Source organism: Scardinius erythrophthalmus, assembly GCF_964197995.2.
Source record: "Scardinius erythrophthalmus genome assembly, chromosome: 22".
Taxonomy (NCBI): Eukaryota; Metazoa; Chordata; class Actinopteri; order Cypriniformes; family Leuciscidae; genus Scardinius; species Scardinius erythrophthalmus.
Window position 1 is genome coordinate 9,351,603 of NC_138242.1, and position 14,789 is coordinate 9,366,391.

The 14,789-nt window shown below is 36.8% G+C and overlaps 1 protein-coding gene across 1 annotated transcript in view; it reads left to right on the plus strand.

Annotated features, from left to right (window-relative positions):
* Positions 1 to 14,789, plus strand: part of bmp6 (bone morphogenetic protein 6) — a 58,382-nt gene that overhangs the window by 32,969 nt on the left and 10,624 nt on the right. Inside the window, exons 2-4 of the mRNA XM_081353438.1 lie at positions 3,119 to 3,311; positions 7,945 to 8,093; positions 8,751 to 8,945. Of these exons, the coding sequence (XP_081209564.1) occupies positions 3,119 to 3,311; positions 7,945 to 8,093; positions 8,751 to 8,945 (537 nt within the window). The remainder of the gene's footprint in view (positions 1 to 3,118; positions 3,312 to 7,944; positions 8,094 to 8,750; positions 8,946 to 14,789) is intronic.

Here is a 14,789-nt window from a genome sequence, read left to right on the forward strand (position 1 = left end):
TGAGCCTCATTTTTTCCATTATCCTTTTAAAAAGGCAACAGCATTTGCAGAGGACACATTTAGAACTCCTGAACAGTTGGGACCTTTGCAAATATCTACTTTCATAATTGTAATACAGGCAATGAAAACTTATAAAAAGAATTCCATTGACAGAATATATATTCTGCCAAATCTCATGGGTAGTCTTCAGCCACCCTATCGTTTTTAGGCAAAAGTGACTGTGTAATTTCCAGATCAGTGGCCCTCGATACTGCATGTGCGGTTGACCTATAATATATCTGTCATCTCTGATGTTTTTGCTGCGGAGAGACTGGCTTCTGTTGTTGGATCCACCTGTGAAAGTTGTTAATGAAGAAGTCTCAGCAGCATGTGAAATGGCCACATTCAAACCTTGATGTGCTGATGTTAAAAACATCATAAATGGGATCTCTGGAAATTGCTTTCAGTATGAATTACTCAGTCATATTGTGAGTGAGAAAACGCCTGATGTTAAGCAATCACCATGTGAACCTGAAGCTGGAACTGCACTAAAGAAAATTCTCTCTCTGCTCTCTCTATTCTATTTTTTTTTTTTTTTTTTTTTGTAGACCCTCACAGAGGTCAAAAGATTCTACCAGTACTCTATTTCATACTTTGCAGGTGGGTTTTCCAAGGTTAGTCAGTCAATTAGAGCAGAATATGTAGCACAAGGACAGGGTATCCCTCAGGGATCTGTCTTAAACCCTTTGAGGTTTTCTCAAGAGGTTCAGTTTTAATTTGTAACACATGTGTAAGGACAGCAGAAGAGTATAACTCCCTGTTGGAAGACGACAGATCAGAGAAGTTGCTCCCATGTGATGTTGGAGAACTTTAAACAGCTTCTGTAATTCACCAAACAGAGAAAAAGGGGTAGTCTTCACATTACCCCAAAACCCTTGGTGATCTCTAATTCATTCCTCTGCTCCACGATTTAGTCAACTCCATGACTTTCTCTTCCTCTTCACATGGAGGGAGGGCTTAGATGGAAGTGTGTGTTCCTCACCTAGGGAAGCATGGAAATACAATCAGAGCAGGACACCTCACCCTGGGCCCACAAGCGGGGCATCCGGCTGGACTTGTACTTATGGCAAGAAATACAGCCCATGGGTCATCCATAGGAACAAGAGGAAGGGTTGTCTGTGACGTGAGGGGAAGAGTATCACGGCAGAATGACAAAGCTGTCATCTGATGAGAAAACACACTCTGGTCGCAATTTCCCCTTTTTCCTTTTTCTGCATGAGTGAACTCATGCAGAAAAACTTAAATCTGTGGATAAATGAATTTCTGTGATGTCTTTTGCTGTGGGAACAGCTTGAATAAATAAAGAATTAGTATTCTACCAGAAATAGTGAATCATTATTACAGCACATGCCCTGCACATCTGGACGCTCTGTGAAGTGGTGCTGTAATATAAATGCGTATGTATAGACCATATGGGTGAATTAGGTCAGTCAATTATAGGCTATTATTGAGCATACCACATCTTTATAATGTTTAGGTATGTGAAAAGAAAAACCCTGGTGAAAAAGTTACATGTTGGTCTTTCACTGATAGTGTGCATGAATATTATATTGAATATATATCATTATATCATCATGTCATTGTATTGTAAAGAAACAATCTATTTTTTGCTCTCTCTGAAACAGTGAATCTTGGCTTGATTTTTTTTGTTCCAAATCCAAGTTTGTTTACACACACACATGCCCCTGGAGGTCTCTTTTCACATTGTAAATTTGCTGTTTAGCTGTTTTCCACTGTAGCTAGGCATCAACTCAAGATGTGAAGACAGTTTTATTGAAATATTTGTCTTTCTAGATTTACCACCAAATCTTTACACACAGAGAACAAGACTTGCGTTTGTCTGCGATGGATGCACTGCAAGAGATGTGAATAATGAAAGAGACAAGGAGCTATAATAAATGCAATGTACTATGTTTTTGAATTTCTGCATTAATTACTCATAATATATGGTCTGATCTAACAATTATAAACAAACACAATCTAACATTAACAATTGTACTTTTGTACATTCACATTGCACAGTGGAGAAAGTAAACCATTGAACCCTCCACCAAACATTTACATTTTCTGTAGATGCTCATAAGACTTTGTCACCGTTTTAGTCAGACTTTCAATGCTGTTTACCCTCTAAACAAAGCTTTGTGCATTTTTGCTAAAAAGTTTAACTTTTGCCTCAACTGTCCAAATAACATTTTCCCAGAACCGTTGTGAAACATCCAGGTGATTTTGCGAAAACATGAGACATGTCTCAATGTCGTAAATATCATGTTCAGTTTATTTCTGATTTCTATAGTGAACACATGAATAGACTTCTGCAGAGGTTAAATCATTTTCTGGAGTTTTTTGCTGTTATCTTTGGGTTCTTTCTGAGGATTGCCTGTTGTGTTATTAAAGTGATATTGACAGGATGTCCGCCCTGAGTAAAAACAATCCAGAATTTTCTACATTTGTAGGAAAGGTATCTTACCAGGCTGTACAGTGATAACAGGAAAATAATGCAACAAAGTTGTTTCGGCTGTACAGTAGATTTAGAAGAAAATTGTGTCATAGTCCAACTATGAATTTTCCATTTTCCACTAAGTAAGTTAAGTGATGGTTCATTTCTGTTGTAAAAAAGTTATTATGGACTGACAAATACTCATGTCTTTAGCAATGCTTTTGTAGCCTTTTCCAGCTTTGTGCATCTCTGTAATGTGTTTTTAAAATCATTTGAAAGCTTTTGGGATCTAGGCATTGGTTAACATTAACCAATTATTCTTGATAAGAACATATTTGTCAAGTGTGTGCCTTTATTTAAAGGTGGACACTTCCACACTTCCAATCTCATTTCCTTTATTGACACCGATTTTGGAGAAGTCATAACATAGAGATTCAGCCTGCCTTGTCAATGAAGAAAATTCTGATGAGATCAGACCACATTTAATGGGTCATCAGTGCAGAAATCCAGAGACCACAAACTTATTCTTGCCCCTGTTTAGTAAATGTGTGACCCAGAGTATGCAAACATGCAAATTATATGTCAATAGCAGTTCGTCAAGCACACTAAAATATCTCATTGTTCTTCTATGTGTCTTCACAGTGGAAAATGACAGGGAGCTGTCTCCACAGAGACGACACTATAAAGAGTTCAAATTCAACCTGTCCCAGATCCCAGAGGGAGAGGCCATCACAGCAGCAGAATTCAGGATCTACAAGGAGTGTGTCACCAGGGCCTTTCGCAATGAGACTTTCCTACTTAGTGTGTTTCAGGTGGTTGGGGAACACCCAGACAGGTAAAGAAGTTACATTTCAAAATGCTCTTCTATAAAGTTCCATATTCTTCATTTGTTGTCGAGTCTATCCAGTTGGGTATAGTCAAAGAACTTATAAAATCATGACCTCATAGTAATCATGATCTCTTTCAAAAGCACACATAGAAAACTAAGTTCACTTAGTTGGCTCTTCTAATGCCATTAAAACTCAGCAATGACTCTTTTAAATAAATAGCGCACCAGCATATAGTTGTGATACGTATTGCATTGTGGAACCTTGATTTAGAACTAAATGTAAATATGATCAAATTTAAGTATTAAACTGCTATTTTGAAAATATTTATTTGTTGCACGTTTTTCAAGCTGAGTAATTGACTGTGTTTTAAATCAAGCCCTGGCATCCCTCACTGAACACAGCAGAGGTTGTCTACCATGTACTTTATGTAGACTACGGCCATGACCACAACGCACTACTGAAATAGCTTTAGTTTGGCGTCTAAAAAAGAACCCACCAACACACGTCAAACATTGACTTTGTGGGTGGTGGGAGGGATATCTCCTTGAGAAAGGCAGATGGCGTGACCGGTAAAGTGTCCAAAACACACCAATAAGGTGTGACTATGAGACTACCCATCCATTTTATTTATGTTTTAACCAAAATAGGCACCAAACAAGAAGCCAAGGCTAAAATCTCTGGCTAAATGAACCACATGTTTCTCTCCCAAATAGTTTTCTAATGTTTATCACGAAGTGTTCATTTGGTGTACATCCTGAGTTGAACAATGGGCACACTGTTTTTCCACAAACCTGCAGTGGGATTCTTTTATTTTTAGTCATATCTTGAGATTATGTATCGCCAGTCATTGTATCACTGTACAAAAGGGTTTACCTTGATGCAAATTATAACGTGCTTTGTGGTATTTCCCTACATGCCACTTTCTGCCTGTAAATCCCAAATACTGTGTGGCTTGCAAAATGTATTTGCTTACAAACAGATTAATTTGCAAACTTGTCAAGTTCTAACAGCATAATTACTGTGTTTATGGTTTGTGATCTTTAAAAAACACATTGGTTGGGGAAATGTGGTATAGCTGAGCTAAGCAGATGCACAATATGGCTGAGAGAAACTTCTGAAGTGTGTAAGCCTTTAATCCAATGTGCAAAAAATAACTTGGTTATGGAGGTGGTGCAGAGGGGATGTATATCTGGCTGAATTTAGCCCATGTGGCAAGACGATTTGACCTAAAACAGAAGTATAGTTAACCTCGAGTCAACAAGCTTCACAAGGTCTTAAATGTAAAGAAACAATGGCTTGTAAGAGCATATTTCAATTGATTCCCAACAATACACACACTGTTTTTAGTTGTTTATCTAGACCATATTTAATATGTTAAAGGGGTTTCGTTTTTTCACCACTAGAAAAAAGGACTATTTTCAAACACTCCCCCATCTTCCATTATTTGGGTATGTCTGAAATGGATTGCTTGCATACTATTGTAGTCTATCTACAATTATTTTAATTGTAGGAAACGGTATACTTCAGTACATGGCATGTTTTATGTAGTAATTGGGTCTAGATTGGAAACAAAAACAATTATTTCATTGTTTGTGTCAAGCGGTCAGGTAATAAATAAAAAGTCATTCTCAGGCTTTACTTACTGCATTGTTGGAAACTGTATTCTTTATAATGTTCTCTGTTTTACATTGTATACTTTGGCAAATGTAGTAGGTCATCATAGGTATACTTTGCATAGCCTACATAAATCAGCCTGATATGCTATTTTAATATGTTGTAATTTGACCCTTCGCTGAGCCTGGCTTAAAAATGTCAGTTACTAGCCAATCCTATTTTTCTAATAAAGTCTATGGAGTATAGTTGTAAACACAATGTTATGGAATTTATCCAGAAATGCAATAAAGCATGTGACTAGATAGCCAAAGATGATGCAAACAGTATTTTTTTTTCTTTTCCAAAACTTTAAATAAATATTAAGAGATTAATGCTGTAGATTAAGGGGCCGTTTACACAACACCATTTGCAACATAAAAACGGAAAACTTTGTATGCGTTTTGGCCGTTCATTTACATCACAACAGCGTTTTGGGGGCCTGAAAAAACAAACCTTTGAAAATAGTTTTCAAAGTGCAAGTTTTTGAAAACGATACCATTATTTTCTTCGTGTAAATTACAAAAACACGAATTTGTGAAAACGGTGACGTCATGCGTCGGTGCATGTTCAGTCTATAGGGTTGCAGTGTTCTATACAAAGTGACATTGCCAACTGGAAGCTACTGGCCTGGCATGCATAATGCAACGTTTTTAGTCGTGGATCCGTGTGAATGGGGAACTTTTTGACAACGTTAAGTAAAAATGTTTCTGTTTTTAGTACATCATTGATGGGTAAGCATACCCTTAACTATTTGTCGTCCCTCATTTCAAAATAGACATGCAAAACAAAACAAAAAAATACAATTGAGTGTAACTAAATGCTTTTTAATTTAAAAAAAAGTTGTTCAGGTCGTGTTGGCTGTAAATAAAGAGTTCACAGTATCATAGTGAATGTGTTGTAGAAAAGTTTAGTTCACTTACACTACTCTTTTCACTTGTAACTTCAGTTGACTGTGATAAACTTTTGCCTTGATTTTGATTCACCGTAATCACATTACTGCATTTCTGTAGAGACAAGGGGCAGATTAAAAAGCTTTGCAATGTCACATTTCTTCCAGCCAATGTCAGTAATGAATGAAAAAAAACATTTGTTGTATTACAAAAAAACTTAGAGGTTGTATGAGAGCTTAGACATTTACATTTATGCATTAGGCTGGCGCTTTTATCCAAAGCCACTTATAGTGAATATACATTTTATCAGTGAATGCATTCCTATGTCATTATATTGGGATAGAACTGTTTTTGAGAAATCTGAGATGCATTTTAAAACACTGCCGGTTGTATTTATTTTGAAATCAGGTTCTGTTTTCTTGACGATCCATCAATACCTCGTGAAAAATCCAGCTTGCCATGACTGGAGAGTTATTACTTTTCTGTTTGTATATATTCTAATCCCTGGTTGTTTTCATGTACATCTGGCCTCCTTGGTAAACCCTCCCAAACCATATGTGAAGACAGTCCTATATGCATGCAATGGCAGCGTGAAGCTATTAAACTATAGGCCTATTTTAACGGCAGCCAATGACAGAGGCAATAAATGCGATTTATGAAACCAAAAAAAAATAAAAAAACCTAACACTTCTGACTTTATTATTCCAGTTAATTTAATGTGTCTATAAGAGGCTTTACAGTGGGGGTTTTAGAGTCGGCAGCTCCCCTATGGTCCCGTTCGGACCCCGTCCCAGGTGAAGTTGTGTGACTGGTGGCACTAAACAGAATGAGTCAGCATAAGCATGATGTGTTCATGTCGAATGTGACGTGTGAACCACCAGAGGGAAGAACCTCATATGGAGCTCCTTAGAGTGCGGCTCTAATTAATGAGCAATAAAGAGGGGCTACAGGGACATTCCCAGAACACCTGTGTGACCGACAGCTTTGAAGTGACTCGGCCAATGCTTATTACCATGCATAGTGTGTAATTATTATAATGGGACAGGCCTCCCTGTAAGGCTACTATACCTCTGTTCTCAACTCTGTGACTTGAAGCTCCACTGAGTTTGACAAACTGTTATTTTTTAACATTGTTTACTATTGAATACATGCCTTAAATTGATCGTAAAAAATGGGATGATGTTTGGAACAGTGAGATACTATAGTTTTTATACATATTTTTAATGTTTTTACTTTTATGGTTTCCATTTTCATTTTTTTAGTTAAAGGTTTAGTAATTTTGTTGTGTGTTTTACTAATTGTGTAAGGTCTATATAGTTTTATAAATTTTAATTTCAGTTTTAGTTTTAGTTATTTTAGTACATCAAGTTGAACTAAATTAAAATTAGAAATGTTACCTTGGCAAATAGCTGAATTTTTTATAGATATTTCATTTTATTTTATTTCAGTTAACGTTTATTTTATATCAAGCAACATAAATGTTTTTGTTTGGTTTCATTTTTAATTTCGGTTACATAATAACCCTGATGGAAACAACCACATTTTATTTAAATTGGAATTGGAAATATTATTAAAGTTATAAATTGAAGAGTTCAGATGCAAAAGCCTCTAAGTGCCATCTGAAATTTTCTTCTAGAATGATAATTTTTATGAAGCTCGTATATTTAAGTTCAGTAATTTCACTTAAATGGCAATGAAAATGACCTATTAATTGCCATTTAAGTGAAATTACTGAACTTAAATAAATGAGCTTGATAAAAATGATCATTCTAGAAGAAAATTTCAGATGGCATTTAGAGGTTTTTGCATCTGAACTCTTCAATTATACTAGAATATTTCTCTTTAAAACCAATCTGTTTGCAAAATACAGTTGTAATTTCATTACATATCTAAAGAATGCTGTATTTGCTTGGAAAGTTAGCATTTAATACTTATTCTTTCTACCATTTACTTACATATTATCATTACCATTTATTCCATATACTTTTACAGTATTATTTGTAATAAAGAATATAAAACACTATTAGACAGGTTCATTGATTCATGTATAAAGTGTTTATAACATTTAATGATCTCCAAACTTTCTCCTTTACAGGGATGCCGATCTGTTTCTGCTGGAATCTCGCAGGTTGTGGGCGGCTGAAGAAGGTTGGCTGGAGTTTGACTTTACAGCAACTAGCAATCTCTGGGTGATGAGTCCACAACATAACCTGGGTCTACAGATCAGTGTGGAGACCAGCAGTGGTAAGATTTAAGATGAGCAAGTTTAAGATGAGTTCAACCAATATATATATGTGTGTGTGTGTGTGTGTGTGTGTGTGTGTGTGTGTGTGTGTGTGTGTGTGTGTGTGTGTGTGTGTGTGTGTGTGTGTGTGTGTGTGTGTGTGTGTGTGTGTGTGTGTGTGTGTGTGTGTGTGTGTGTGTGTGTGTGTGTGTGTGCGTGCGTGTGCGTGCGTGTGTGTGTGTGTGTGTGTGTGTGTGTGTGTGTGTGTAGGTCAGGTGATTGGCAGTAAACTGGGCGCCTATGAGCCACCATGAGCAAAGATGGTGTTCCAAATAGATTATTTCTAGGCAGTCCATTGCCAGTGAGGTGACTGGGAATGTTAACAGATGTTTTTTGGTTGGGTATTATATAGTCCTCATTGGCTAGTTCAACCTATTCATTTTAATTTCCTTTGGTAACTTTGAGTTCAGTTAAGTTCTGTTCAGTTTGATTCAGTTTGATTTGCGACCAGTTCAACCAGTTCAAAGAAGTCTTTCAAAATAAACCATCTTTGGAACTATGAGTCCTGATGTGACCGCAAACAAACAGCACTTATCATGTCCTACTTATTGATATCTTTGCATCTAAAACTGGACAAAGATACCTATAGTACTTTCTTTTTCTTTCTTTTTTTAAAGGATGGAGCATCAGTCCCAAGGAAGCAGGGTTAGTGGGACGTGATGGCGCTCTGGAGAGGCAGCCTTTCATGGTGGCCTTTTTCAAAGTAAGCGAAGTCCGTATTCGCACTGCCCGGTCAACGGGCAGACGTCGTCAACAGAACCGCAATCGCTCCAACAGTCCACAGGAGGCGACAAAGGGAACCGCTCATACAGGTTAGCCATTTGTATTTCCCATATTGTGAAATAAGCCCCGCCCCTTCCTATATTTTTTGTTTCTAAACAACACAAGTTTAATATGCACTTTAAGGCAGAAATCAGCCGTCCAGTCTGTTATAATATTTCAGAAGATGTTGACCTGGATAGTCTGAATCTGATAAGTTTTATTGAGTCCAGATATACCCCTTCAAAATGAAAATCTGGACTCAATAAATGTCTTTAAGATCCTTTTGAGAATTCATTTAGGAAGCAGCACATATGTAGGCCTGACATCATTTGTCCTGATTTGAAGTCCTTTGCCAGGTCCTCATCAATGTAAACCTGTAAGCGATAAGTAGAAAAAAAATATTTTTTAATATAGGACCTAAGCTTTTAGGCATAAATTATACCGTACGTGAACACAAACTCTTCTAGCTAAACAAGCTTGAATTCATTCATTGTTGCATCACAAAATGCATTTAAAAACACAATGCAAGTACACAATGCATTATCAATAGGGGCACTATAGTGAGCATTAGCCTAACTGTCTTCTTTTATGGTTAGGTTTTTTTTTTTTTTTCAGGTCAACTAACCTAAGTTAGCTAAACTGTTGCTGGCATGTCTATAGCTGATTAATAACACATTTGGTTAAATGGCACAAACATTTAAAAGAAACTCAGTCGGCCTCTTGAGTGCCGAGGTTTGTTACCGCAATCTCAAGAATGCAAGCGATATACTTGAAAGCGAAATCGAAGAATGAACTGGTGTGACGTAATTTCGAACAAAATCATGGCCAAAAGGAAGTTTGCTTTGGGTTTGTTTCGGTAGTTCAGAACAGCTTGCCAAATCGAAGAAAAGTTTGCTCTGGCTGATAAACACCTTCAAACAATCATTTGTCCTTAGTGAACACACAATAGGTTGGTTTGGCTCTGAGGCTCCGCCTTCTTTGAGGAGGAAATCTTCTTTGGTTCATTTCTTCTGTTCAGTCTGTCATGGCATATGCAAAGTGAACCCTGAGCATGTTGTAGTCAAAATGTACATTTTGCATTCTTACAATAAGTATGTAATAATTTTAACAGGCCTAATGCCATTATAACTGAACATATTCCCAAATAATTCCATATTGAATCAAACTCAAAATCCCATCCCATATTCAATTGAAGGATAATTAGTTGAATACCTTAAAGTACCCCAATTATGCTATTTTAAATGTTCCTAATATTGTTTTGGTCAGCCGTCAGCCTACTCTTCTTTGATTGGTCAGACGCCCCAGTCTGTTGTGATTGGTCTGCCGCTTACAGCGCATGTCGGAAACGAAACTCATATTAACATATCTGAATTTCAGCTCTGGAGGTTTTCCTTTGCGTTGATATAAATGTTGGCTTTGTTTTTTCTGTATTAATGTCAGTGCAAGTCTTTATCCTTTTGAACTGCATACAAAGTGGATTTGCAGCTCCAAAAATAGCTTATTCTTGACACGTGGACAACACGAACCAAACTCTTCCATGCCTCAGAAGCAACTACAGTTTTTGAGGGCAGGTCAAAGTAAACGTTGTTCGCAGGCAGCCAAAAATCGGGCATTATGCAAATGTTTTACATTGTTACGTAGGTATGTAACAGGAAGTAAGATTGGAATTGCTTATGACTCATGTCAGCAGTTCAGAATACATTTTTAGGAGACAATAACTTTTTTTTTTTATCGTGCACTTTGCACGACAACTTTGCAGACATTTTAGATTCGCAAACAGCTATATTACACACAACATGAAAGGTAATATTCGAAAAAGCATAATAGGGACACTTTAATTGGGTACCTTTCTAGTTTAAATAAGAACAGTAGAGGACAGCAGGGTCTTAATCCAGTTTCTGCTTCTCATTATTGCCCTGGTTTTGGGGTGGTCTAAAAGCCTAGTGCTAACACCCCACATAATCCAGAGCTAATTGTGAATGTGAGGCCTCCAAACATAAAGGATCTTAGGGCTAAAAACTGTATATTTATCGTCATTTATCAAAGTTTATGAGTTTAATTCACATAGCTGGATACATTTGAATTGGAACTGTTTTTTTATGTGCTTTAACATGCTTATATTTTCATTTCTTTTGTCAGGAATAGTGATTTCTCTCTACTTTTATTTAATAATTATTTGTGTTTGGCAAAACATTCAGTGTATGTTCACGACTACAATACATTTAATTGACGTAAACACATATTACGCATGCAATGCATCCTGAAAAATTTACACCAGTGCCATATGTAAGTCAGACACCACACTGTTTCACCCATTTATACAGTAGTGATTAAACTCAAAGCTTCTAAACCTCACAAACTATGTGTCTTGTCTAATGAGGAAAATCTGCTTAATTTGTCCTGAAGGATTGGACTTTATGTAACCCAAAACATCAACCCCTCTCCTCGGCTCGACTTGGGATGTCTGGAGTGTAAATATTTATATTTGGAGCAGGAAGTTTCGAGGCCGTTGTGACAGCCGTCCCCTCGTGGCAGTGTTGAGAAGGCATATGGTTCCAATATGAAATCACTCTTATCCAGAGCCGATCAGCCCTATACGCACACTACGCAAGTTGTGTAGGGCCCCGAAAATTACTCAGGGCCCCTCCTCCCCCTCGTGTCAAAGCGCGTCAGTCAAAGTTTAAAGGGGTGGTTGATTATGATTTCACTTTTCTAACTTTAGTTAATGTGTAATGTTGCTGTTTGAGCTTAAACAACATCTGCAAAGTTACAACGCTCAAAGTTCAAAGCAAAAGAAGATATTTGCTTTTAAAGAAATCGTTTTTATACAACAAACGGCTGGTAGGGACTACACGACATTCCTCCTGGGTTAGTGACATCACGAACCCTAGAATTTACATAAACCCCGCCCCTAGGAACGCGATTTATAGATTATCATGACAGTATATGCTAATCAACGACTAGAAGATAGTTAACTCCACATTAGCAATATAAATTCATCAACTAACCATTCAGAAATGTCCTGTTGCATTCTACATGTTGTCACTTCTTCTTGAGTCTCTCCATCATTGTCTGACTCTGGTTTGAACATAAAAGCCTAAAAGTTTTTGAAATTTTGAAGTGTGAGGTAATCGGAGCTGCTAACACACAAACACACACACACGAGCTCTTGAAGCTCTGCCCGGAGCAGCAGCTCATTTGCATTTAAAGGGGCAGACACAAAAACGGTGCGTTTTTGCTCACCCTCAAAAAGTGAGAATTTTAACATGCTATATAAAAAATATCTGTGGTGTATTTTGAGCTAAAACTTCACATACACACTCTGGGGGCATCAGAAACTTTTTTTACATCTTGTGAAAAGGGCATTATACCACCCCTTTAAAACATTGATGAGAAAATTAAGAACTATCCTTCTGGTCACGAAAAGAGAGAAAAACAACAACATGAGAGTGAATTGCGGGAACATCTATCAGGTGGACTTGTGTTCTCTCCTCTCCAAGTTTGATGTCAGCAAAGAACAGTAATGTTAAAGGGATATTTCACCGCTGGAAAGATGAATGTGTATTTGAATTGAGTCATTTATGTAATAGAAATGTTAATTATTTTAGAAGTTGGTGCCTTCTAGACTGAGAAATGCCAGAAAATGTATTTTTGGCTCATGTGTATGAAAGACAACAACTCCCAGAATGCACTTGCTTCGCTGCCCTACGAGGCCACTCCCGAGCCACGCCTACCGGTTACAGAGGGCAGTATTGGAAGAAATGATACAGCTAGGCTACTAGTTGACTCGAAAATGAAAAGAAACTTTTATCGTGAGATCCCACCCCCTATGGGCAGGTTGAAAACATGCAGAACTAGCTCCTACTACTGGCTGTAGTCTCTCTCCTCTGGCCAAAAAAGCCTCTGTGACGCAAAATGACGATTTTTGCATCATCGGAGGTTTTACCAGACACACAATACAGAAATCTCTCATCTCAGGGGGACATGAGGGAGGGAAGCATGTCTTGCCTGCTAATGCTGGCCACTTCCAGGGCTGTGTTCTGTGACTGTGTGCCTGACAAAAAAAGTGAGAGTGAAATACAACTATTTATTACGTTTCATAAACGACAAAGGGCAACAGCGTTTGTTTATAAACTGCAGCTTGGAAAAGATAACCGTGCCACACGTTAAGATTCGTTCATATGCGCGTGCACGAAATGAAACATGCACTTTCCAGCAAAACATCTACTGTATGAGGAGGACCAGTACAATATGGGCGTGATGGCACTCCTCATTATAGGCGTACATACTTTTAAAACAAGACAATGATTATCTACTCTCCGAGTCAGTTTAGGTACAACTCTGCAGTAAAGCAAGATGGAAAGCAATGTATTGACATTGACTATTGATTTATAGGCTATATTGCATTTAAAATGTTGATTGGCTTGACATACTGGTCAATATGGATGCACATCCCTCAGTAAATAATAACCATCATGTATTGCTTTTATTATTTAAAACACAGCTATGGCAAGCTATTTTTGCTTTTATTCGTTCACAGGATGCATTTTTGATATCAATAATTAAATTTGTACTATTTAAAATGTGAATTATTGATATTAAGAATGTACTCTTTCTAGTAACAATGTCTATTTCTGATATCAGGAATTACGTTTTCATTAGTAGTTAAAGGAGGGAGGATTGTAGTGGGAGCACTGGGATGTCAGGTGTGTACGTGGCAATGGCAAATGGTTTAAATGGCTTACATGGGTTTGGTAGGAGGGCACCCTAACAGAATTTTGCTTAGGGCCCCAGGGAGGTCAGGATCGGCTCTGCTCTTATCAAAGCATTCATAGACTGCCTGTGAGCACTGCATCTTGACCCATATTGAGAGATACAAGAGCACTATAGTTATAGTCTCTCTAATTGCTAAATCCAATGTTAGGAAATAACTTTTGGGGTGGAAATGTGTTTCAGAGTCAAGATAAAAGAAAACAACAAATAATATTTAATATATAAAATATAACAACTTTTTTAATATAACAACCTATGATGATGATAATTCTGATAACAGTTATGATAAATTATTTAAAAACTAAACATTTAATAAATATTATGTAATATAGTTGTATTTGAGAAAAAAAAGTGTGCACTGATGCAGTCACTTGATTGTGTAATAAATGAACCATCCCTGTTGACATTACAACTGATTTCTTTCTTTAATATAAATCAGTGCTGAATAGAAATAAGCTGAAGTGCTAAAATGACTAAAACAGTAATAAAATAAATTAAAGCCAAATAGAAATATAAAAAATAACAAAAGCACATAATAAAATCACAAAACTTTATAAAACTTTATAAAAGAAAATATAAAAGTAAAAGCTAATTCAAAACATAGTAATACTAAAATAACACTGATATTGTTGATAGAAAATGATTAATTAAAAAGATACCCTTATCTATAGCCGTATCAAATATGTTGAGTGTCAGGACATTTAACTGTTTTTTTTTTTTTTTTTACAGCAGTACTGCAAAAACTTGATAATTAAAATGGCATGTCATTATTTTCAGATACAGTAATGACAACCGTATTTTCGCACTATAGTAATGTACTTGAATGTCATGAAAATAATGTCACAATGCAAAAAAAAATTATGTTTTTTTGCTGAATTTATCTTTTCTTTCTTTTGATTCCGGGCAGAAAAATGACCCTAACAATCTTCTTGACAGGTTTCACCCTTTGAAAATTCTTTCTGTCTCTATGAGCTTCCAATTCAGGCGAAGCACTTTACGTGCGATTAGAGCTTTGACACTGTTTCTAAAGCTTTGACTATTTGTGAAAACAAAAAAGCACATTAAGCGCTAATGCTTGGCTAGAGGTGTGCGGGGGAGCTCGCCGGCCTTTGGCCCGAGGG